Consider the following 23,938-nt stretch of genomic DNA (forward strand, 5'->3'; position numbering starts at 1 on the left):
GCAAAGGATGCAACGTGCATCATAAAGCAAGACTCTACACCGAACCGGACGGACACAAAGAGTGTCTCAGGCAGGGTGGTGATGAGCAAAGGATGCAACGTGCATCATAAACCGAGAAGGGATACGACGGTATCCATAGTTGATCGTAAGCGATACGACGGTATCGTGTTACGACAACAACTTTTATTTTCAGCCAAGTCTACACAACGAAAAGTTTTGTAAACAAAAAAAAACAACAGAGAATTGTATTGTAAGTCTGAGGACAGACCTATCGTCAGTATGACCGAATGTCAGAAAAATCGAAGTAAGCAAACGGTCGAGGCAGGTCATGTAGTTTTTGTCAGCGTGTTGCCCCTCCCTAAGGGAAAGTCCTTTAGCTTGGGGGTGTCATAAACAAAGAGGCATACTGTCGAAGGCGTTCTCACGGCTGAGGATTTTTGGGACAGCAGGACATTCTTATTCTGACTGTCGTCGTGTACGGTTGTCGCGAATAAAGATTCATAGTATTTTGTAATACGCTCACATTTATTTAATTTAACGATATCGCGTTATCTATCTTCTTAGTACTGTGGCGGCCCGTGCACGAGCACGCCGCCAGACCGCCGCCACATAATGTATACAGGACGCAGCAACGAAACTCGAGGCGGACGTGTCAATCGTCGCCTGCGATACGCTGCGCCCTAACAGCTACGACTGTTCTCGGAAAACCTTAGACACTCTCAAAGAGATCGGTTTCGAGGGCAGTCGTAACGATGCCGAAGAGGCAGTCGTGAGCGAATCCTTGTACGAGCAAGTCGACATCGAATATCGACCCGACCGACACGATCGAGCGACTCGGCCGCCGCGGCACGTGAATGAAGATTTGTCGACCACGAACGAGGCTTATGATTCTTTCTCCTGTGCACCTACATAATTGGTGACCCCGACGTGAGCTGTCGCGCAAGGACAGGTTTTTTTCGGTTTCAACGGTAGCGCGAACAGTAACCGTTGGCGGGTGTGTGGTTCAGGAGAAGTTAAGCAACAACGATGGCGAACCCCTGCCCAGCAGACGACACGGTAGCACGTGTGGCGATTCGCGTCCCTCCGTTTTGGGAGAAGAACCCGGGAACATGGTTCCGGCAACTGGAGTCGCAGTTTGTGCTGGCCGGAATCACGCAGGACTCCACCAAATACCACTACGTTAGTGCGCATTTGGAAACCCAGTACGCGGACGTGGTGAGCGACTTCATCAACAACCCGCCAGCGCAGAATATGTACGAGACGCTGAAAGCGGAGTTGATCCAGCGCCTCTCGGCCACCAAGGAGCAGAAGATTCGCACGCTCTTGGAACACGAAGAAATCGGCGACCGGAAGCCGTCGGTTTTCCTGCGTCGATTGCAAAACCTCGCGGGTGACATGGTGTCGGACGATTTTTTGAGAACAATGTGGCCGGGACGCCTTCCTGCGAGTGTAGAAACTGTTTTAGTGACGCGGAAAACGGAAAGCTTGGCCGAACTCGCTTCCCTCGCCGACGCCGTGGCGGAGGTGGTACCGCGTCCGCAGGTCACCGCTGCGTCGACCGCACCCGACGGAATCCACGCGGAGCTGATGCAGCTACGCCGTGAGATCGCGGCCCTCCGCGTTGGGAGAAACAGTTACCGCCGTTCACGGTCGCCGTCGCGGAGCGCCCGAAGGAGCCCTTCAAGGTCACGCGACCGCAGTGACTCGCCTCCCCCCGACGATGGTCGATGCTGGTATCACTGGAGGTTTGGTGCCGCAGCGACAAAATGCCGTCAGCCGTGCAATTTCGCGACGGAAAACAGACGGGCCGATCGCTAATGGCGGCAAGCGATTGCGAGCCGACTACGAGCCGCTTGTTCGTGACGGACCGAGTGACCAAGACAATGTTTATGGTGGACACCGGTTCAGATTTGTGTGTGTTTCCGCGGTCGCGCGTGAAGGGTATGCGCGAGAAAACGAACTATGAGCTGTACGCGGCGAACGGCTCGACGATCTGGACCTACGGTTACGTCGCGTTCCGTTTAAACCTGGGACTGCGACGGGATTTTCCGTGGCGATTCGTCGTCGCCGATGTTACGACTCCGATCATAGGTGCCGATTTTCTTAGCTTTTTCAACCTTCTCGTCGACCTGCGTGCGAAGAGACTGGTGGACGGGATAACTGCGTTATCGACGGTTGGACGCGTGGTCGGAAATCGCGCGGGAAGCGTAAAAGCGATATCCGGGGAATCTAGATTCCATGCGATCCTCGCCGAGTTCCCGGATATCACGCGCCCATCAGGAGGACACCGCACGACGAAACACGAGACTCGCCATCACATCAGGACGACGCCGGGCCCGCCGGTGTCCTGCAAACCACAACGCCTCGCACCCGACAAATTGCGGATCGCTAAAGCCGAGTTCGAGGCCATGATGAGGGACGGAACAGCGCGCCGTTCGCAGAGCTGTTGGTCATCGGCCCTCCATCTGGTCCCGAAGAAGGGCGACGAGTGGCGACCATGCGGTGATTATCGGGCGTTGAACGCGAGAACAATTCCGGATAAATATCCTGTGCCTCACATTGAGGACTTCGCGCAACGTTTGGCCGGCAAGACGTTGTTCTCGACGATAGACTTAGTGCGGGCGTATAATCAAATCCCAGTGAACCCGGACGATATACCGAAAACCGCCATCACTACACCTTTCGGGCTGTTCGAGTTCCCTTGGATGTCGTTCGGACTACGAAACGCGGCCCAGACATTTCAGCGCTTCATGGACGAAGTCTTACGCGGACTCGATTGGTGCTACGTTTATATCGACGACATCCTTGTGGCATCAAGCTCGATCGAGGAGCACGAGCGCCATTTACACGAACTTTTTAGTCGTTTAAATGAGTACGGGCTGTTGGTGAATTGCGCGAAGTGCGTTTTTGGTACGCCGGAAGTGACATTTTTGGGATATGCGGTGACCGTGAACGGCACACGACCGTTGCCGCAGAAAGTCGAAGCAATTCGAACTATCCCACGCCCAGAGACAGTGAAAGAACTGCGACAATTCCTGGGCATGCTGAATTTCTACCGACGTTTTGTGCCCGCTGCCGCATGTATCCAGGCGCTACTAAATGGAGCTCTGCAGGGTAACGTCAAGGGCCGAACCCACGTCGACTGGACGCCCGACAGGATCGAGGCTTTCGAACGGTGCAAGGACAGCCTCGCCCGAGCCGCCATGCTTGCGCATCCCGATGCTTCGTTGCCCTTGGCGCTTTTTACGGACGCCTCGGATTTCACGGTGGGTGCAGCGTTGCAGCAGCGATCGAGCGACGGATGGCAACCGTTAGCGTTTTTCACTAAGAAACTAACGCAAGCCGAGCGAAAGTATAGTCCATATGACCGGGAACTTCTGGCGGTATACAAGGCCGTCAGGTACTTCCGGCATATGGTAGAAGATGTCGCGCGTTTACGATATTCACCGACCATAAACCGATCATTTTCGCGTTCGCACAAAAACCGGAAAAACATACCCCGCGACAGTTCTGATACCTCGATTTTATTGGGCAATTCACGACCGACATTAAGCACGTGTCCGGAAAAGACAACATTGTCGCCGACGCTTTGTCACGAGTCGCGCAAATTTCTCAGGCCCTCGATTATGCGGAACTCGCCGAATCCCAACAGCGGGACGAAGAGTTACGCGGGATTTTACAATCGAACACGTCACTCGTGCTGAAACGTGTTACGTTTCCCGACGGAAGTCCGGCGGTTTACTGCGACACGACGACCCCCTCGTTGCGACCGTTCGTCACGAAGAAATTTCGTAAGCGCGCGTTCGATTCCATCCACAACCTCGCCCATCCCGGCGCGAAAGCGACCGCGCGGCTAGTAGCGCAACGTTTTGTGTGGCCAGGTATCCAGAAGGATTGTAAAACCTGGGCACAGGCGTGCGTGCCGTGGCAACGAGCAAAGACGAGTAGGCACGTGTCTACTCCGGTGGGTAGGTTTGATGCTTCGTCGTTTCGCTTTGAACATGTCCACGTGGACATCATCGGACCGTTGCCGATGTCGAGGGGGTACAGGTATTGCGTAACGTGCGTCGATCGTTACACGCGCTGGCCGGAAGCGTTCCCCGTCGAGGATATTACCGCCGAGACGGTGGCGTACGCGTTACTTTCGGGGTGGATCGCCCGATATGGAACACCCTGTCGAATGACGACCGATCAAGGCCGACAATTTGAATCCGGTTTGTTCAAGCAATTGTCACTCCTTATCGGCACTAAACACCTGCACACGACCGCGTACCATCCAGCAGCGAACGGCATGATGGAACGATTCCACCGACAGCTGAAATCGGCAATCGTTCGCCACGCGGACAGCTGGGCCTCGGCGTTACCGGTCGTCCTCCTAGGCATTCGAGCCGCCTGGAAGGACGATATCAAAGCGACCCCCGCCGAAATGCTCTACGGCGAATCGATTCGTCTGCCAGGCGAATTATTAGTAGAGCGGCGAACCACGAACGCGAACGAGACGTTCATAGAAAAATTACGCGAGCATTTCCGTGGCGTGCGCCCGACGCCGGTAATGCGCCACGGAAACAAAAAAACGTTCGTTTTTAAAGACCTCAACACGACGACGCATGTGTTCGTGAGGCACGGGGCACTTAAGGGCGCCTTGCAACCGGCGTACGACGGCCCTTACGAGGTAGTCGAGCGGCACCAGAAACATTTTAACATTCGTGTTAAGGATCGAGTGGTTCCGGTGTCGTTAGACCGTCTCAAACCCGCGTACCTGCTACACGACGACGAGCAAGATGCGACCGACAAACCCCCGCCGCGGGAAATCGACAACAATGCCTCGGTACACCGTGCGGACAGGCACGGTGAGCGCACGACAAAATCGGGCAGACGTGTTCATTTCCCCGACCGCTACGTTGCGAGCAGATAACGCGAACCTGCGACCGCCAATGCGATCTCTAGTCACTAGTTATAAGTAGTTTTTATGCTAGTTATAAGCGATGTAGTTATTGTTATTTAAGTTTAAGGTATTAAACCAGGTACGAGCGTACCCTTATTGTTAGTTTCACCAAGGGGGGTGATGTGGCGGCCCGTGCACGAGCACGCCGCCAGACCGTCGCCACATAATGTATACAAGACGCAGCAACGAAACTCGAGGCGGACGTGTCAATCGTCGCCTGCGATACGCTGCGCCCTAACACCTACGACTGTTCTCGGAAAACCTTAGAGACTCTCAAAGAGATCGGTTTCGAGGGCAGTCGTAACGATGCCGAAGAGGCAGTCGTGAGCGAATCCTTGTACGAGCAAGTCGACATCGAATATCGACCCGACTGACACGATCGAGCGACTCGGCCGCCGCGGCACGTGAATAAAGATTTGTCGACCACGAACGAGGCTTATGATTCTTTCTCCTGTGCACCCACAGTACTTTCTTACCATTGTTCGATTGAAAATCATATTTACAAAAAATACGTAAAAATTCCACAAATGCAGGTTTTTTTATAGAAATTGAAAAAGGGCATCAATCCTATGATATTTTTACAGTAGCAACATATCATTAGAACCTTTTTTTATCGAAAAAAGTAACTGTTATAAAATAAACTTTTACAACAGTCAATAAATTCATGTGCAAAGCTAAATTAAACCAAAAATGAAATGATTCAAAATTTCAAAGGTCTAAAAAGAACTACGATTTAGAAGTGTCTACAGTTTTATTCGATCCCTGCTTTGGTCATTGGGCGATACAACTACATTGTAACGCGCACGCCTGTCTTTGACTGCTTTGTCCTCGTTACAGCATTCGAACGTGGCTCAGAAAATTGTATTTGGTAGCAGAAGGTTCAAAGAAGCCAACAGTTTATATGAATCAATTTCAAGATAAAAATACCGCTAAATAGGTATATCAATTTTCAACAACAATTATTATTTTGTTTACTACCAATAAATAAAAGTTTGTTTATATAAAGTGAAAAAATATTTATTCAGCTTTAAAATGTGTATAGAAACAGAAAGCACTGTATTTAAACAGAGATGAAATATTCAGGTTGAATTACTCATGTAATGGCTCATTTCGTTTACTTTTCCAGAATTGTGACTGTAACTTGGAAAATAGCCGAAATACGCGCTGTACATTACACGACAGTAACAGTAAATTGGCAACTATGCGACGAATATTCTCGGATATGATTTGGCAACTACGCCTTCTAACTCGTAGAACTCTAAATCGTAGAGGGCATACCAAAACTTCTGATTTTTTTAACAGTCGATACATATTTCAGAACATGAGACATAAAGTCCCACAAGATGATAGGTCTATCCTTATACTTCGTCTGTGGCAGAGTTAGACATTATTTAGATAAAAAATTATTTAAATAACGATTCGAATAAAAGATGCTTTATCTTTATTCGTTATTCGAAGGTTCGAATAAAAAAAGTATCTTCATTCGACGAGTATCGAATAAAAAAAGTATCTCTATTCGACGAGTATCGAATAAATAATTTTATTCGACAAGAATTTATCCGACGAATAAAGATAATTTTTTTATTCGAAACGGATTTATTCGAACTTCGAATAATTTTTTCATCTTTTATCTGTATCTTTTATTTGAAGGCTTCGAATAAATCTTCTAATAACTTTTGCCGAGCGCCGAAATTCAAAGACCCAGCGACTAACAAACGGCATACAATGTAAGCAGATGGAGAATCGAGCATCATTGGCAATTTATGCTTTTATATTTTTAATCAGAACAATATTGTTAAGACGAATAAATTGTAGAGCTTATCCCGATGAAAATGAGTCCAAACACGACATCATTTGGACTATCTTTAATAAGATTGTAATTTTTATCGTAACATTACGTATCAATGAAACTTTGTTGGTTTAAGGTGTGTCGCGGGCGAACCTAAAGCGTAATCAAGGACCCGCTAGGATAGTTAGTAGGCTTCGTAACTTATATATAATTTAGTTGATACAATCCGAGCGGTAAGATTGTATCGTGTGGGAACGTTCAATTACTAGATTAGGATATTGGGCAATAATTAAGAGTTGTAGATTACGCGAGTTAACAAGCAAGACAAATATATTCTGAGTTGAAATTTGTTACCAGTTGTTGTTAGTGTCGCGAATGAATTTAGTAAGTGTACAATTAAAAAAATCGTTACCTAAGATGCACGGTTTTTATGCACTGGCAATGCGGGGTCAGAGAGCAATTATTGAATGCCAAATAGAGTCTATACCGAACTAACGGAATCTATAAGATTCCGATTTCATTCGAAAGGGACTTTATCCCGATCTTACTAGAATTGACTGTTATACGTGTAACGCGACGTGACTCTACATGTGACTGCACGATTCCTGAACCGCTACTGAAACAAACAGGATGAAAATGAACGGATTTATATACCTTGAAAATGAAAGGGGTGCTCTGTTTAGGATTTAATGTCACGTAGGGTCACACTCACATTTTTTGTCACTTCCAATGAAAACCAGGCCTCAGTTAGATTTTCGTTAAAAGGGTTAATGGAAGTTAATGGACGTTAATGGAAGGTTATCCGGGCTATTTCCTATCAGAATCATTAACGGATGCCAGAAGGGAGTGGTGTAAAGATTTTCATATAAAGAAGTCATACAGAATCTTCCATTAATAAAAGGGGCTCGTTGTGACGCTTTTCGTTCTCAGAAAAGAGATTAGAACTTCTAATCGAAATGAACGTAGAGAAAACTTCTCCATATAGAACATTGCAGAGAAAATACTAAAAGTTGTATTTTACAACTTTTTTGTGTGTGGTTTGGATTTTTGGGAAGGACAAATAATAAATAGTTTTGCATAGTGGTCCACAAATTCCGAAATCATAAAGTAGAGGGGAGTTTGTTTACAATAGTTTACATCAACGAACGTTGGAGCCAACAGAAACACTAGAAGAGTTGAATGAAGAACTGCATAAATCAATCATTATTATTTAAACTATTATTTAAACATATAAATTTTAATCATTTAAACACATGTTTAAACAAATAAATGTTTATTATTTAAACGGTTGTTTAAACAAATAAATTGTTATTATTTAAACGATTGACGAAACGGAAATGTCATTGGGTTTCATCATTGGTACTCTGCTGAATATTAAGACAATTTTATAAGGAACTCTTTAGATTACAATTAACTCGTTACATTTTAAATAAATTTGTTTAACTTTCAAAAATAAGAAATTTTTAGTAGCTGAAAGCTCCTTGTTCCATAATCTCCACTGTTTTTAAACCGTTCATTTGTACATTTACGTATTACGACTTGGCATCGTCGGATCAAGGTGTCGGTTATTTTAAGTCAAATAAAAATAGATAGAAATAGATTATCTCTTCGAAATACTCGTCACGAATAAAACAATTGAATAAATCATCTTGCTACGTCGAGCTTCGAATAAATCTCAAAGTTATGATGAAATCATTCCATTGAAATCTCACAGATCAATTACCGTAGCCAAATTCTGACGGATACACTGTAAGATACATGGTGGCGCTGCTGTCGACTGTCAAAAAGATGGTTAAAAATTTGGAGCAGAGAGGATATGAGAGTGCTCACGCCCGGGGTTTCGGCGTTTCCGATGTAGTGCTGTCCCCTACTCATTTTTAGCATGGAACAGAACCTGGACAACTTTTAGCATGGAACAGAACGCACATCATCTTTTCAACCAGGATCAGAACGTACAGTTTAATTGTTTTATATAAAATATGTAACTAACACATAAATGTAATATACAAAATCTCTAATTAATATAAATTAAATATAATATTAATTGTAATGTTAAATACTTTCATTTCTCCAATTTTTTAGTTGCAAAGTCTAGTTGTAAAATAAGAAAAACCCGGAAAAATTCGAACAAATACAGTGAATTCCCGCTATAAGTCAGTTGTGCGGTTCTAGCAAAAGACATTTAGACGAAATATGTGGTTCTCGCCGAACGTTGCCTTTGAAATACACAGTGCACGGTCGAAACCCAAGAGGCACTACAGTGAATTCTCATTACGAGTCAGTACCAATCTTACAATTTGGAGTCAGTGGAACTACCCACACCACCGCGGTTAGTGGTCGAAGCTCGAGAGCCGGATTTCGTCTAAGAGTCAGTAATCAGAACGGCGCAACTGACCCGTGACGAAAATTCGCTGTATTCGTCTCTAAGTCATAAACCTATGAGTACTGACGGATAGTGACAAGAAGGCTGAGAAAATGACTTTCTCTGAGACAATGTTACACGTAGAAAAGTACAGCGAAGCTGGAGAGCCATCGCCGCCGAGGAGTGTAACATAACACGGTCGGGTATAACGGTGTGAGACCAGAAAACCACTAATCATGTGGCCGCCCAATTAAAAGTACAAATCCGACACACATTAGTATTAGTGTGTCTTCTGTCCCCCTGATGAAGCTAGCTGCAATGCTTGCGAAACGTTGGGAAATTTCTTCATTTAGGACACGGCTTACACCCGAAAGCCTCAACAGACAAAACTGCAGAAGACCACTACTAATCACATAACAAAACTTCATTATTTGTCATTATTTTTTTATGGGACTTTCACCAACATATTCGTGGCATTTTTCTGATTAAAATGAAACCAAATATGATATAATTTCGACGATATTTACTTGTGTAATGAACTTCTTATTCTTACACCGATATACCCGATCGTGTTACGTTACACTTATCGGCGGGGCTCACAGGGTATACTCCGCAGTGGCGTGGGTAGTTCCAATGACATTCAATCGCGAAGCTTACACTGACTTACAACGGGAATTCACTGTTGTGATTTCATGTCGATGTTTAGAGGTGACCATCATGAATATACAGGGTGTCCCACCCAAAGGTCAACCCGACGTAAACAACCCGCAATCTTTGCTGAAACACGTAAGTTTTAAACTTCCACATTTCATCCGCTTCAACATGATTATTCTTGCTCAAGGTCATTTCAAGGTCAAAAAGGTGGTATCCACTAAATTCAGATTTTTATTGTCTATCATGCTATCGTAAAAAAAATATACTATTCCATTTAAAAAACATCGGTGACCTTGAAATTTCATTAAAAAACACGACATAAAAAATTTTTTCTTCACCATTATATTACCCCCCCCCCCCCCCCACCTGCAATAGTGTCACTTTGTCCTCTGAAGTTTTCTGATAGGACTGTAAATACGAAAGATATTTAGGTGTTCCCATTTATGTGGGACACCCTGTATATATCAGTGCTCTCAAATAACTTCTCGCCGCTAGAGGCGTTGAATACACATACGCCGTTACTTCAAGCTTCGATAAACTACAGATAACGAATAAAAGGGCCTAGCCAATTAAGATGGTCAAAACTGCCCTTAGAGGTTTTTCAATGATTAATGAACCATTCGAAAGCTGACCCAGAAAAACCCCTCTGAGCAAAATTTCAACCCTCTATCTTGCCCGTGAGGGTAGTTACAGGGTAAATTAGATTTCGCGCTTTTCCGTGCATTTTCCGCACTCTGATGCTTCCCAAAATTCTGAAAAAAATGTGACATATTTTGGACCCTAAGGCGGATTTTTGAGAATTTTTTCAGATTTTTTGGATGCAAACTGTGGTCGTAAAAAATGAAAAACCTCAAAAAAATCGGAAAAATGCAGGTTTCTCAAAAATATGAAAACATGCTATTGAGCTGTTTAGTGCCCCAATAAAGTCCCATAACAGGCAGTGTCCTCAATTTTTTTAGATTTTTTGTTGTGGGAAGTCTTTGTCAAAAACAAGAAAAACCGAATTTTTTCGACGTTTCTGCTATTAGGAGGAAAGTTACACTTGTTGATTTTATCGCAAGTATATATTAAGTCATTTTTAACGTTATTACATTGAAACAAGTAAGTGTTTGACCTCAGAAATATGTTTTAAGAGAAAAATAAATTCTATTTCGTGCGATATACACAGTCTGTCCCATTTCCAATGAGACTGGTCGAAATTAACAGCAGATTGCAGCGTCATCTATTGATTCATCTATTGAATTTTGTAGACACATCTTTCATCTATCTTCACACCAAATTTCTTAGCATTTCAATTGTTCTGTCAATAGTTACGACATTATAACTAACCGTCCACTGTGTCGGTCTGTCGAAAAATCGCTATGGAGCAAAGAGCGAATATCAAGTTTTGTTTTAAGTTGGGCAAAACTGATCAAGAAACATTCGAATTGATGAAAAACGTTTACGGTGACCAGTGTCTATCCCGTGCACAAGTATTCCGCTGGTTTGCTAGATTTCGTGATGGTCGTGAAGACCTTGAAGACGACGAACGCGCACCGAAGCCGAGAACCTCGAGGAATGAAGAAAACATTGAGAAAGTCAGGCAAATTCTGCGCTCTGACCGTTGTGTGTCCGCGAGACTTATCGAGGAGATGACTGGCATTCCTAAGAGTGTGGTCCATCGCATTCTGACCGAGGATTTGGGAAAGAGAAAAATCTGCGCGCGATTTGTGTAATGCGCCGTCGCACAAAGCCCTACTTGTACGCGAGTTTTTGGCCAAAAAAAGCATCATAACGCGCGACCACCCGCCGTACTCGCCTGATCTAGCGCCGTGCGACTTCTGGCTATTTCCTAAACTCAAATTAGCGTTGAAGGGGAACACTTACAGTACGATTCCTACCATCCAGAAGGCTTCGACCGACATCCTGCAAGCTAATCCGGCCCCCGAGTACCAGACATGCTTCGACAAGTTTTATGATCGGTTTCAACGCTGTATTGACTTGGAGGGGGATTATTTCGAATAAATACGATGGAAGAAATGCCCTGTAAAGCGTCTTCTTTTTTATTTTTGAGCAGTCTCATCGGAAATGGGACAGACTGTGTATACCAGAATGTTCGCAACGTTTACAACATCGCCGGTTGGCCGAGCAGTCAAGGTGTCGGAATACGGAGCGGAAACGCTGGGTTCCAATCCCGTCCAGGGTGAAGTTTTTTTTTCCATACATCATCTTTATTTTTTCAATTTTTTATTGCATGGTTTATTCATGTGATTTTTAAAATATTTTTTTAATGTTTTAAAAATATTTAAGAAACATTTTTGAGTAAAATATATGTAAATATAGTTTTAGAGTATCTATCACTTCCTCGATTCTCTAATTGTATATGATCTTCATTACGGTCCTCTCTAACATTCTTAATATTAAAATTCATTAATCTGGCTTCTAAGCCTTGCGTCTTCATAAATTAGGGAGGAAATGAGAAGAACTCTGAATAAATAACACGCAGCAAAGTATTGGTTTTTGTCAAATTGAAAGAAAAGGGCTACATACTACCACTATTTTTAAAGTGAGGTATCAGGTACAAATAAGCCTTAGCCATTCCTCTTTATTGTAACGTACATGAGGATGTATTTCCGTTTATAGTTACTTGATTGAAAACCATCATGAAGAGGGGAGTCTTTTGTATTGTCGACAGAGGTTTTCGAGATGTTACATCTCATTTAACAGGTCTTGGTTTCAGAGTTCTCATGCCTGCTTTAAAAGGTAATCGTTCTCAACTTTCGACGAAAGAGTCGAATTATTCCCGTAAAGTCACGAAAATTCATTGGGTTGTAGAGGCAATGTATAGTATACAAGGTCAAAAGTACCAGCTTCTACACAAACAAGTAGACAACGAAACCTTTCCAAAAATTGGACATACTTGGAACTGCAAAACGACTCCATTTCAAACAGTATCCTCGGTAGATACTCTGGATTTTCCGGAAATGACAGAAGTAGATTTAAAAATTCTTTTCACGGAATCTTATCAATTTTCGCAAGCAATTGCTATATCTGGCGGAAATCGTGGACGAACACAATAATATAAATATTAATTTATTGCCTAATCCAAGAAAATAATATCATTAAATTCAAAGTCAAATCGGAGTAATACAAATAAAAGTTAGTTAAAAATGTTACCTCAATATTTTTTAAAAACATTTAAAAAACATTGTTAAAATCACATGAATAAACCATGTAATAAAAAATTGAAAAAATAAAGATCATGTATGGAAAAAAAAACTATACCCTCGACGGGATTCGAACCGCACCGCAGCGTTTCCGCACTGTAGTCCGACACCTTGACTGCTCGGCCAACCGGCGATGTTGTAAACGTTGCGAACATTCTGGTATATATCGCACGAAATAGAATTTATTTTTCTCTTAAAACATATTTCTGAGGTCAAACACTTACTTGTTTCAATGTAATAACGTTAAAAATGACTTAATATATACTTGCGATAAAATCAACAAGTGTAACTTTCCTCCTAATAGGAGAAACGTCGAAAAAATTCGGTTTTTCTTGTTTTTGACAAAGACTTCCCACAACAAAAAATCTAAAAAAAATTGAGGACACTGCCTGTTATGGTACTTTATTGGGGCACTAAACAGCTCAATAGCATGTTTCCATATTTTTGAGAAACCTGCATTTTTCCGATTTTTTTGAGGTTTTTCATTTTTTACGACCACAGTTTGCATCCAAAAAATCTGAAAAAATTCTCAAAAATCCGCCTTAGGGTCCAAAATATGTCACATTTTTTTCAGAATTTTGGGAAGCATCAGAGTGCGGAAAATGCACGGAAAAGCTCAAAATCTAATTTACCCTGTAACTACCCTCACGAGCACGATAGGGGGTTGAGATTTGGCTGAGAGGGGTTTTTCTTGGTCAGCTTTCGAATGGTTCATTAATTATTGAAAAACGTCTAAGGGCAGTTTTGACCATCTTATTCGGCTAGGCCCTTTCTGAAGAGTATCTTGCAGATAAACTATATTGAATGTGTATTTTAGAAAAATAAGTGGAAATAAAAGATAACTTTCGGTTATCTTTTATCTAAAGATTTTAGATAAAAAATTGCCCATCTCTGTACGCGCCTGACGTGGTTCGAGCACTAGAGCCGTCACGGGGGGGGGGGGGGGGGCAAGTCGTGCGGCGGGACCCAGAGGGCGGAGCCCTTGAAAATCGGCCCAAACGTGCATTTCTTGCCGACCTCTGACTTAAATAAATGAAATGATCAATAATCCAAATTTCGACTATTCAGAGGATTGGTTTACATTGTGAAATAGATACTTCATTTATGAAATGCCAATGTCATATCCATCCATCTACATATATAGGGTGAATCACTTAATGTTTAAACCTCAAATATCTTAGTTGCTTTTAAAGATACGGCAAATGTCTTAAGAACAAGTGAATGGGTCATTGAGACTCACACGATGGAATAAAAATATTTATTTTTTAGATATGTCAAAGTGACCTTGAATATTTCCAAACGGAACCACCCCCTTTTAAACACCGATGATAATCCCCTTCATTAGGAATTCAGTAACTATAACTACTCACGGTCACCCAAGGTCACAGACAGAGGAAACGTAAAAAATTTAAAAACGTTATTTTTGCTAAAAGATAGCGTACATTCCTTCAGAGCCCATTTATAAAATGTATCGATGTAAACGGTCATCATTTTGGTCATTTATGAAATACAGGTATTTTGCTTTTCTATTTAAAATTTTATAAGTTTCCTCTGTCTGTGACGTTGTATGACCTTGAGTAATTATAGTCACTGAATTCGTAATGAAGAGATCTATCATCGTAGGTATTTAAAAGGAGTTGATCCGGTTAAAAAAAATGGAGGTGACCTTGAGATCCCTAAAAAAAGGGAAAAACAAAATAAATATTATTATGACATCGTGTGGCCCCATTGAACCATTTAACTTTGTCCTTCAGACATTTGACATATCTTTAAAAACAACAATGATATTTGAGGTGCTAACATTAGGCGACTCACCCTGTATAAATTAAGAACATACAGGGTGGCCCACATAACTCTGAACAGCTCAATATCTCGAAAACTATGCCATCGATTTTAAAGTTCTTAGTCTTAAATTGCATGGAACTGAAGGGCCTTTCTGACTACATAAACGTGAAGTGGCCTCCCTTCCCCTTTAAGGGGGGTGGGGAGGTACCTTTGTAATTTTAAATGGAACCCCCTATAAAATGTTACATATTTAGATTCTACCGGAAAAACCAAGTCAATTTTGTCTGAAACATTTTTTTGTCAGATACTTCCATGATGAGATATAACAGTTTGAAGTTTTGAGTTGTAGGTACTTGAACCGCTCCGAAATAGCGTTATGGAATTATACGCGCTTGAGTCCTTTGCTTATTCGTGAAGAAATAAAATGTACTTTAAATTAAATGTTCAAAATGTCCACCACGGGCTTGTAAACATTTATTTACTCGAAACATCAAAGTTGATCTAACATTTTTTAACATTTCGGGAGTCACTGAAGCGCAAGCGTCACGTATTCTTTGTTTCATATACTCTTTTGTCGTCGGTAGTTCAAACATAACTTTGTCCTTTACATATCCCCATAAGAAAAAATCTAATGGTGTTAGATCGGGGGATCGAGGAGGCCATTGACGAGGTCCCCCACGACCTATCCATTTGTTCCCAAATTTTTCGTTCAAAAATTGCCTGGTGATGATTGGAAAATGTGGAGGAGCGCCGTCTTGTTGGAACCACATTTCTCTTCTAACGTGCAGTGGCACATCTTCCAAAAGCGCAGGCAAATGATTTTTTAAGAAATCACAATAACTTGCAGATGTTACAGTTTCTTGAAAAAAATAAGGTCCAATCACAAAATCTCCTATTAGGCCACACCAAACATTTAAAGACCATCGATGTTGAAAGAGAACACATCGCATCCAATTTGGGTTTTCCACGGCCCAATAATGCAGATTATGTCTATTTACATGCCCTGAATTCATAAAAGTGGCCTCATCGGAAAAAAGTATTTTGCACAAAAATTCATTTTCCACAACACCCTGCAGCCACTCACAAAACTTACGCGGTGATCGTAATCTGCTATCGAAAGCTCTTGTGATAAAACCATGTCATATGGATGATACTTTTGCCGTTTCAAAATTCGTTGAATTGATGAACGACTAATTTGTGATGTTTGTGCAAGTGTACGTTGACTAATATGAGGATTTAATGTAATTGCAGCAAGAAGACTAGCACTATTATTTTCATTAGTGAAAGCTTTAGGTTTATTGCGAGTTTTTTTACACAATTCACCGTGCTCGCGAAGCCGCTTTTCTAAATTATGAAATGTTGCATGACATTTTTTGATCCCATAACGTTCAAAAAACATCACTGCTGCACGTCTCTAATTTTTTTGGCATTCACCTAACGTTAATAACATATTCACTTCTGTGTCAAAAGTAGCCATAATCACAATGTTACTGCTTGAATAACAGCTCCAAACTGAAAACGTTTTCATAGATAAGTGAGTCAAACTCAAGAATTGTAAATATTATTGTTTGTGTTTCTTCATGAATAAGCAAAGGACTCAAGTGCGTATAATTCCATAACGCTATTTCGGAGCGGTTCAAGTACCTACAACTCAAAACTTCAAACTGTTATATCTCATCATGGAAGTATCTGACAAAAAAATGTTTCAGACAAAATTGACTTGTTTTTTCCGGTAGAATCTAAATATGTAACATTTTATAGGGGGTTCCATTTAAAATTACAAAGGTACCTCCCCACCCCCCTTAAAGGGGAAGGGAGGCCACTTCACGTTTATGTAGTCAGAAAGGCCCTTCAGTTCCATGCAATTTAAGACTAAGAACTTTAAAATCGATGGCATAGTTTTCGAGATATTGAGCTGTTCAAAGTTATGTGGGCCACCCTGTATAAAAACTAATACTAGGTCATAGAAAATGTTTAATGAATTCACTGATTAGATGAAATAATTGAAGTTATATTCAAAGAGATTTATCTTCTTGTCAAATTAATCGATGTTCTACTACATATGATATTATAATTTTTTGTTTGTACTCACATTCCATCTTCTCCATCCATATTTCCAGCATAATCCGTATAAATGTCGACTGATTCTCCTAATGCCCTTTCTACAATACGACTAGTGCGATCAAAAAATCGTTGAAAATCTTCGGACAATATAATCATTTGTTTCTCCTCTTCACTAAGTTCTCGTACTGCAAATCAATATATTTGATAAAATGCCAGTAAACAATTTTCAAAATCTGTTTCAAATTTAAATACAGTAGAGACTAGATTATCCGAGTCCCATTTAACCGAGATAGTCATTTTTTTTAAGTTTAACATAAATAGTACAACAGTGTAAATAGATGAATGTTTTATTAACACTTTACCGACCGGTACCGGTTGAACATCCTACACACTTCTTACCGATCATTCAACCACAAATACTTCCCTCTGTTTCGGTTGCCGTGCAAACCGATTAAAGGTCAGATTATAGTAGGCAGGTTAGACGCTGAAGGCGTATAAACGCTAGATACAACAACAGGATACCACATTTTGTCAGCAGATTTAGTAGACTAACAAACTAATAAACTAATAAACTAATAGGCCACCGGTCGGTAAGCGCCGGGGACAAAAAGCCGATTAAAGGTCGCCCCACACAAGACAGGCAAGATGCCGAAGTTGTTTGGGCGCCTAGATTCAAGAACAGGGGTTAGAAATTTGCCGACCGAAGAATGGTCTTCGTGCCAGAAATCTTTTCCGACGTCGTTGGGGTCATAACTTTGAACGTCTTATTGCTTCCAGATGGCCTTCCGAGAGCACGTTGACGATTTTCGGCACTTGGCCTTTATTGCGAGCACGTCGAGCGCCTCTCAAGTGGCCTGCGGATACGCTCAGTCCTTATGGGCGACGATTTTAGGCGCCCAAAACAACATCGGCATCTTGCCTGTCTTGTATGCGGCGACCTTTATAGGCTATCGGTCTGGTAAGTGTCGGGGACAAAAAGGCTACCAGTCGGTGAAGTGCTAAGACAGTTAATCAAACTTTCAATCGATGGAACAGTTAATTAAACGTAAATATATTTGCAATATTACATTATCAAAATGTTTTCTATGCTGTTAAGGACTGAGTTAATTATTATGTTCTATGTTAATTCTTATATAAGTTAATTTCTATGTTCGAGTTGAGAGTTAATTGGAAGATGGAAAGTATACTCTGTTAGTGTGGAACCCCGCGACAAATATGCAGGGGTAGGGGTAGATTAAATAGGAGAAACCACGAGAAAACGGGAGAGTCGTGCTAGTAGAAGGCAAATGGAATGGTCGCTTTCTGTGAGTAGTCACCGACTTCCGTCAATATCGTCAGGTATGAAAGAGTTCCAAGAGATCGTGGGTCGGACCATCACTCAGTGATCACCTTGGGTCATAAAAGGAGTATGGTCGACATTTGGGAAACTAAATGTGTAGTGAGCGACCCATGATGGGGAACTATTACCTGAGCCCGAACAGGTAGAATAATACACCGTCAACAATAGTGAGCCGGACCGTCACTCAGTGACCACCTTGGGTCACAAAAGGAGTACGGTTGCCATATGGGAAACTGTATGTGCGGTAGGCGGCTCACAATAGTTGGCGATACCTGAGTCGGGCCGTCACTCAGTGATCACCTTGGATCATGAAAGGAGTACGGTTAACATATGGGAAACCATATGTACCCCAGACGACTCAGGAAGGTTGCTGCTACCTGAGCTTGCGAAAGGGAAACGATATACGGTGACTCGGGAAAGTGACCTGCCTATAATTAGCAACAATAAAAGGTCCTTCGAGCCGGATCCCGACCTAGGGATGTACCGTTCATAGTCGAAAGGTATGACTACCGAGTCAGTCGTGTTTGGAAACACGAAGTGTACAGATCATGAGTGGAAGCTGCAGCTGCATTCGGTTAAACGAAAAGTGTTAAATTATGAATAAGGGAAAACGTGGTCGTGGTAAAGGCCGAGGCCGGAGATACGGTAGTGATCGTGACATAGTGCAAACGGGTGTACCAGACAATGATGCTGGACCAAGCGACACAAGACGGGCCCAGGATAGTGAGGAGAAAAAAGAAGATAGTCATCCCAGTTCGCGTGGTAGTATAGCAGGCTCAGGAGCCTCAAGCATTGTGGCTAGGAAAAGGAAACTGGAATATCAAGCGGCGGAGGCTAGGACGAAATTGATGAAGAAGGCGCTCGAAGAAGGTGCTCGCTTGGAAATGGACCTAATACAAAAACGACTGGAGGCCGAACTAGCAGAACTCGACGAGGAGGTCGAATTCATAAACGAACATCCAGAACCAGCAAACAATTCGGCCACAGCGCAGAACATAACGGAATGGCTGAGGAATACGGAAAAACAATCAACGGCAGCCAAACGTAATGAAAAGTCTATAGATCAGGAGAACGATAAACTCGATAAATTGACAACAGTACTAACGGACGTGATTGCCACGCTAAAGCCACACGCAAAAACATCACCAACAAACCTAATGACAAGACTCACGTCTGCTCGAAAACTGCCTATATTCGAGGGAAATCCACTGGAATGGATACCGTTTAAAAGGGCTTTCGATATCACCACCGAACTAAATGGCTTCACCGATAAAGAAAACGTGCTACGTTTATGTGAATGTTTACGCGGAGAAGCAAAAGAGACAGTGGATTCATTGTTGTTGACATCTGGAAGTGCAGAAGATATTATGGCATCGTTAGAGTTGCGTTTCGGTAATGTCGATGTCATATTGGGAAAAGTCGTGGAAGAAATGAAACGACTGCCAAGAATAGGCACAAGGGGTATGGATCTTCCAACGTTGGCAGCAAAAGTGCGAAACTGTGTAGTGAGCATGCAAAGCGTAAATCATCTGGGTTATTTGCATAGTGCGGAATTAATTAACAATATTATCCAAAAAATGTCATCTGCGATGATATATAATTATAATCGGTTTGCGAATATGAGACCGACCGATGAACCGAGACTCGTCGGTCTATCGACATTCCTAACGATGGAGGCAGAAATGGCGTGCAAGGCAGGGACTAGTGGTGTCACTGTAACCTCAGGGAACGCTCGAAAAGATGATTCTCGGGGGAAGGGACGAGGAACAAATGAAAGGAGAGAAAGAACAAGACGGGTGTATGCAACAGAAGGGAAAGACAGCAATGACAAACAACCAAGAAGCAAATATAGTGGGCTTAAATGTAGTTTCTGTAATCACAAAGAACACCGTCCAGTGGATTGTGAGAAATTCCAAACAGCAAATGTGGATCAGAGATGGAGATGGGCAAAGAGACACAATTTGTGTTTCCGCTGTTTGAAGAAGGATCATCGCCGGCTGCAGTGTCAGGCAGAAAAGTGCGGTATTGGAAATTGCAACAAGTCACACCACAGACTGTTGCATAAGAAAATGGTAAACCCCAACACAATGACTACAGCAAATAGTGAGGGTAGGACGGACGTCATCACAGAAACAACAGTCTACGAGCGGAAGTGAAGACTCAACATGGGACGTTGAGAAGACCTGTAATAAAACTAATAGTGTTACCTGTGTTAAATGTTAGTGCTGCGGAGGAAAAAGCCCCCGCAGCAGAGGGGGAGAGTGTTAAGGACTGAGTTAATTATTATGTTCTATGTTAATTCTTATATAAGTTAATTTCTATGTTCGAGTTGAGAGTTAATTGGAAGATGGAAAGTATACTCTGTTAGTGTGGAACCCCGCGACAAATATGCAGGGGTAGGGGTAGATTAAATAGGAGAAACCACGAGAAAACGGGAGAGTCGTGCTAGTAGAAGGCAAATGGAATGGTCGCTTTCTGTGAGTAGTCACCGACTTCCGTCAATATCGTCAGGTATGAAAGAGTTCCAAGAGATCGTGGGTCGGACCATCACTCAGTGATCACCTTGGGTCATAAAAGGAGTATGGTCGACATTTGGGAAACTAAATGTGTAGTGAGCGACCCATGATGGGGAACTATTACCTGAGCCCGAACAGGTAGAATAATACACCGTCAACAATAGTGAGCCGGACCGTCACTCAGTGACCACCTTGGGTCACAAAAGGAGTACGGTTGCCATATGGGAAACTGTATGTGCGGTAGGCGGCTCACAATAGTTGGCGATACCTGAGTCGGGCCGTCACTCAGTGATCACCTTGGATCATGAAAGGAGTACGGTTAACATATGGGAAACCATATGTACCCCAGACGACTCAGGAAGGTTGCTGCTACCTGAGCTTGCGAAAGGGAAACGATATACGGTGACTCGGGAAAGTGACCTGCCTATAATTAGCAACATATGCTTTTATTGCACGATTTATGAACACATCGACCCTTCCGTATTATTCGAGTTTTCGGTTATCAGAAGTAGGCTCGGTCCACATCACCTCGGATAATCCAGACTCTACTGTATAATTAAACCAGATTTAAGATTCTTGACATAAGACATATATGTTGTAATCAGCTTTGCCGCAAAAATTCTAAAATAAAGTTGGTATTAATTATAATGAAATACAACAAAACCTTGACAGACGGAATAAATATCCTTCTTTTCAAAAACCAGTCTACTTTTACTGAACGATAAGCTGTTTTGTTTTAATTAGTCCTATATCACAACAATTTAGAAGGAAAGTTATACAAAAAAACGGGAAAACTACATATTTATACTCGAAAAAATTCAAATTTATATAATGATTTTAAACATTATGCTGTATTAAAACAAATAAACTACACTTATATTTCGCTGAAAAAACCATTCAACATATAATTAATTACTGGATTTTTAGATTCAGATCTCGAAAATTCGACAAATTATATGTATACCAGATTAAATAATAAATAATTTCCGTTTCTGGGAACAAATTGTAATGATGTAAACAAAGTAATTTGTTCGGAACATAAACCCGTTTTTTCTTCATATTTTACCATAGTGCGCTTTTAGGGTGTGAAATAATTTTTCATAAAGAATGTATGGACGTAAGAATGCTAGAATATCTCAAGAACAGTGAGTAATACAAAAAAAGTTTAAAACGCTATAAAAACAATTTTTAGAAAATCCGGTCTTTTAAAGTATTCCTACCATTCATTCTTAACGACGACACTACTAAAACAGTTCATGGAGGAGGAAAGTTCCATATACGGGCCAGGCATAGCAAACTAACATAAGATTACTGGATGGTTCTAAAAAATATTATATAAATGCAATAAAAACGTTAATCACGTTTCCCGAAAAACATAGTTTTAAAATCACCGTGTAACGTAACTTAAAAAATATTCAACCAATTAACTTCATTTTTTACATACTACTTAAGTAATTCATAATTCAATTTACATGTTATTTAAGTAATTCATTTTTTATTGCAAAATTGTTCGCAAAACAAACTTTTTCTTCAAAACGCTGCTATTTTTACAATTATCTTATTTTAACGTAAAAGTAAGTTTATACCATAAAAATACAAACTAAAGAAATATGTTTGGAATTTAAGTTTCTGATGAATACAGTAATAGGCGCTACATTACATAGCGAAGAATAAATTCTTTTAAAATAAAAAATTATTTTAAATTTTAAATCATCAATTTTAAATCAAATTGGGTATATCGGTGTGACACCAGAAGACCACTACTAATCCAATAACAAAACTTCTTTATTTTTCATTATTTTTTTATGGAACTTTCACCAACATATTCGTGGTTTTTTCTAATGAAGATGATACCAAATATGATACAATTCCGATGATATTTACTGTGTAATGAACGATGAAAGTTACATACCATTTCAATTATATTCACAGAAAATTAGTGTAAATACGATCCGAATTGTATCGTGCTTGGTATCATTTTAATCAGAAAAATTCAACAAAGATATTGGTGAAAGTTTTCCATCTTTCCCGAAAGTTTCGACACTAAGTGTCTCTTTCTTTCCCACACGCTGTTCTTCTTTGCATCCGACACTTTAATTGTTTATTACACAAGTAAATATCATCGTAATTACATTATATTTGGTGTCATTTTCATTAGAAAAATGCGACGAATATGTTGGTGAAAGTCCCATAAATAAATAATGAAAAATAAAGAAGTTCTCGAGCTTCGCTGTCTTTTTCTACGTTCGGCACTGCATCAAAAAATAGTAAGGTCTCGTCAACAGCATTTCCCCTCTGAGACTTTGTCAGAAAACTCATAGAACACACGAATTCCGACGTGTTTACAGACCGCGGCGAACTGTACATGGTGGTGACTATAGCTGTACTTTTCTACGTTCCGGACTGCTGACATAAAATGCGGATTCACTGCATACAATTTAATGTATTATGTTGTGTTAAATATATAATCATTTATTTAACTACCAGTGAACCCTATTACTAATTCCATCCTCTACCTCAACAAATATCCCTATAACTAAAAACAGTTAAAAAGATTGTTTACAATAAATTCACAAAAATTGATTAATTCTCCATAAACAGAAGATGTATACTACTGACATATATATTTATAAAATGCTTTTCTCAATTTTCAGTACAGGTCCAGATAAAAAGAGTTGCAAGAAGCAACCTTCAGAATTTTCAATCCCATGAGATATTCCAGCAAGTTTAATAAAAGTGCACAGTATATGTATACATACGAGTTTAACAAATTGAAAGTGTTCTGCAGTATATGTATGTCTGCAACTATATATTTAAGAATTTACCTTCTTTAGGAATTTCTTTTTCTTTTTCTTGTTCCACTTGTGTAACGGCGGGCTGCACTTCTTTCACTTGTGGCAAACCATGCGGAAGAATCCCAGGAGGAAGCTTACTTTGGAAACCATCCATATGCGGCAAACTGTTCTCTTCATCTTCAGCTTGGCCATCATCAAATGTCAAAACTGTGGTGAATAAGCTGGTTCCGCCACAAATGCCCTAACTTCAACATATCTACCACTGGCAACTACCCTACTTAATAGTTTGAAACCCTATTTTATAACCTATCTCAGCCCTCGCATATGTTATCTTATATAAGCTGTATCAATTCACTAACTGGTACAAAATGTATAAATATGCGTACAGAAAAAGGACTATCAAAAATAAATAACGCAGTCAGTTTGTTCAAGTAATACAATAGGGCCTGTAACGCTACATTTATAATAATCAAATTCGCAATT

The 23,938-nt window shown here is 41.2% G+C and overlaps 1 protein-coding gene across 25 annotated transcripts in view; it reads right to left on the reverse strand.

Annotated features, from left to right (window-relative positions):
• Sw (cytoplasmic dynein 1 intermediate chain short wing) overlaps positions 1–23,938 on the reverse strand; it is a 123,668-nt gene that overhangs the window by 77,187 nt on the left and 22,543 nt on the right. For 16 of the 25 annotated variants that reach the window (XM_076797137.1, XM_076797144.1, XM_076797133.1 and 13 more), the window contains 2 exons: positions 23,486–23,638; positions 16,834–16,990 (listed from right to left, as the gene is read on the reverse strand). In XM_076797137.1, coding sequence (XP_076653252.1) covers positions 16,834–16,990; positions 23,486–23,638 — 310 coding nt within the window. Of the gene's footprint in view, positions 1–16,833; positions 16,991–23,485; positions 23,663–23,938 lie in introns of all 25 variants that reach the window. The other 9 variants (XM_076797143.1, XM_076797138.1, XM_076797131.1 and 6 more) reach the window with 1 other exon arrangement.

Source organism: Halictus rubicundus, chromosome 11 (genome assembly GCF_050948215.1).
Source record: "Halictus rubicundus isolate RS-2024b chromosome 11, iyHalRubi1_principal, whole genome shotgun sequence".
In the NCBI taxonomy this organism is placed as follows: Eukaryota; Metazoa; Arthropoda; class Insecta; order Hymenoptera; family Halictidae; genus Halictus; species Halictus rubicundus.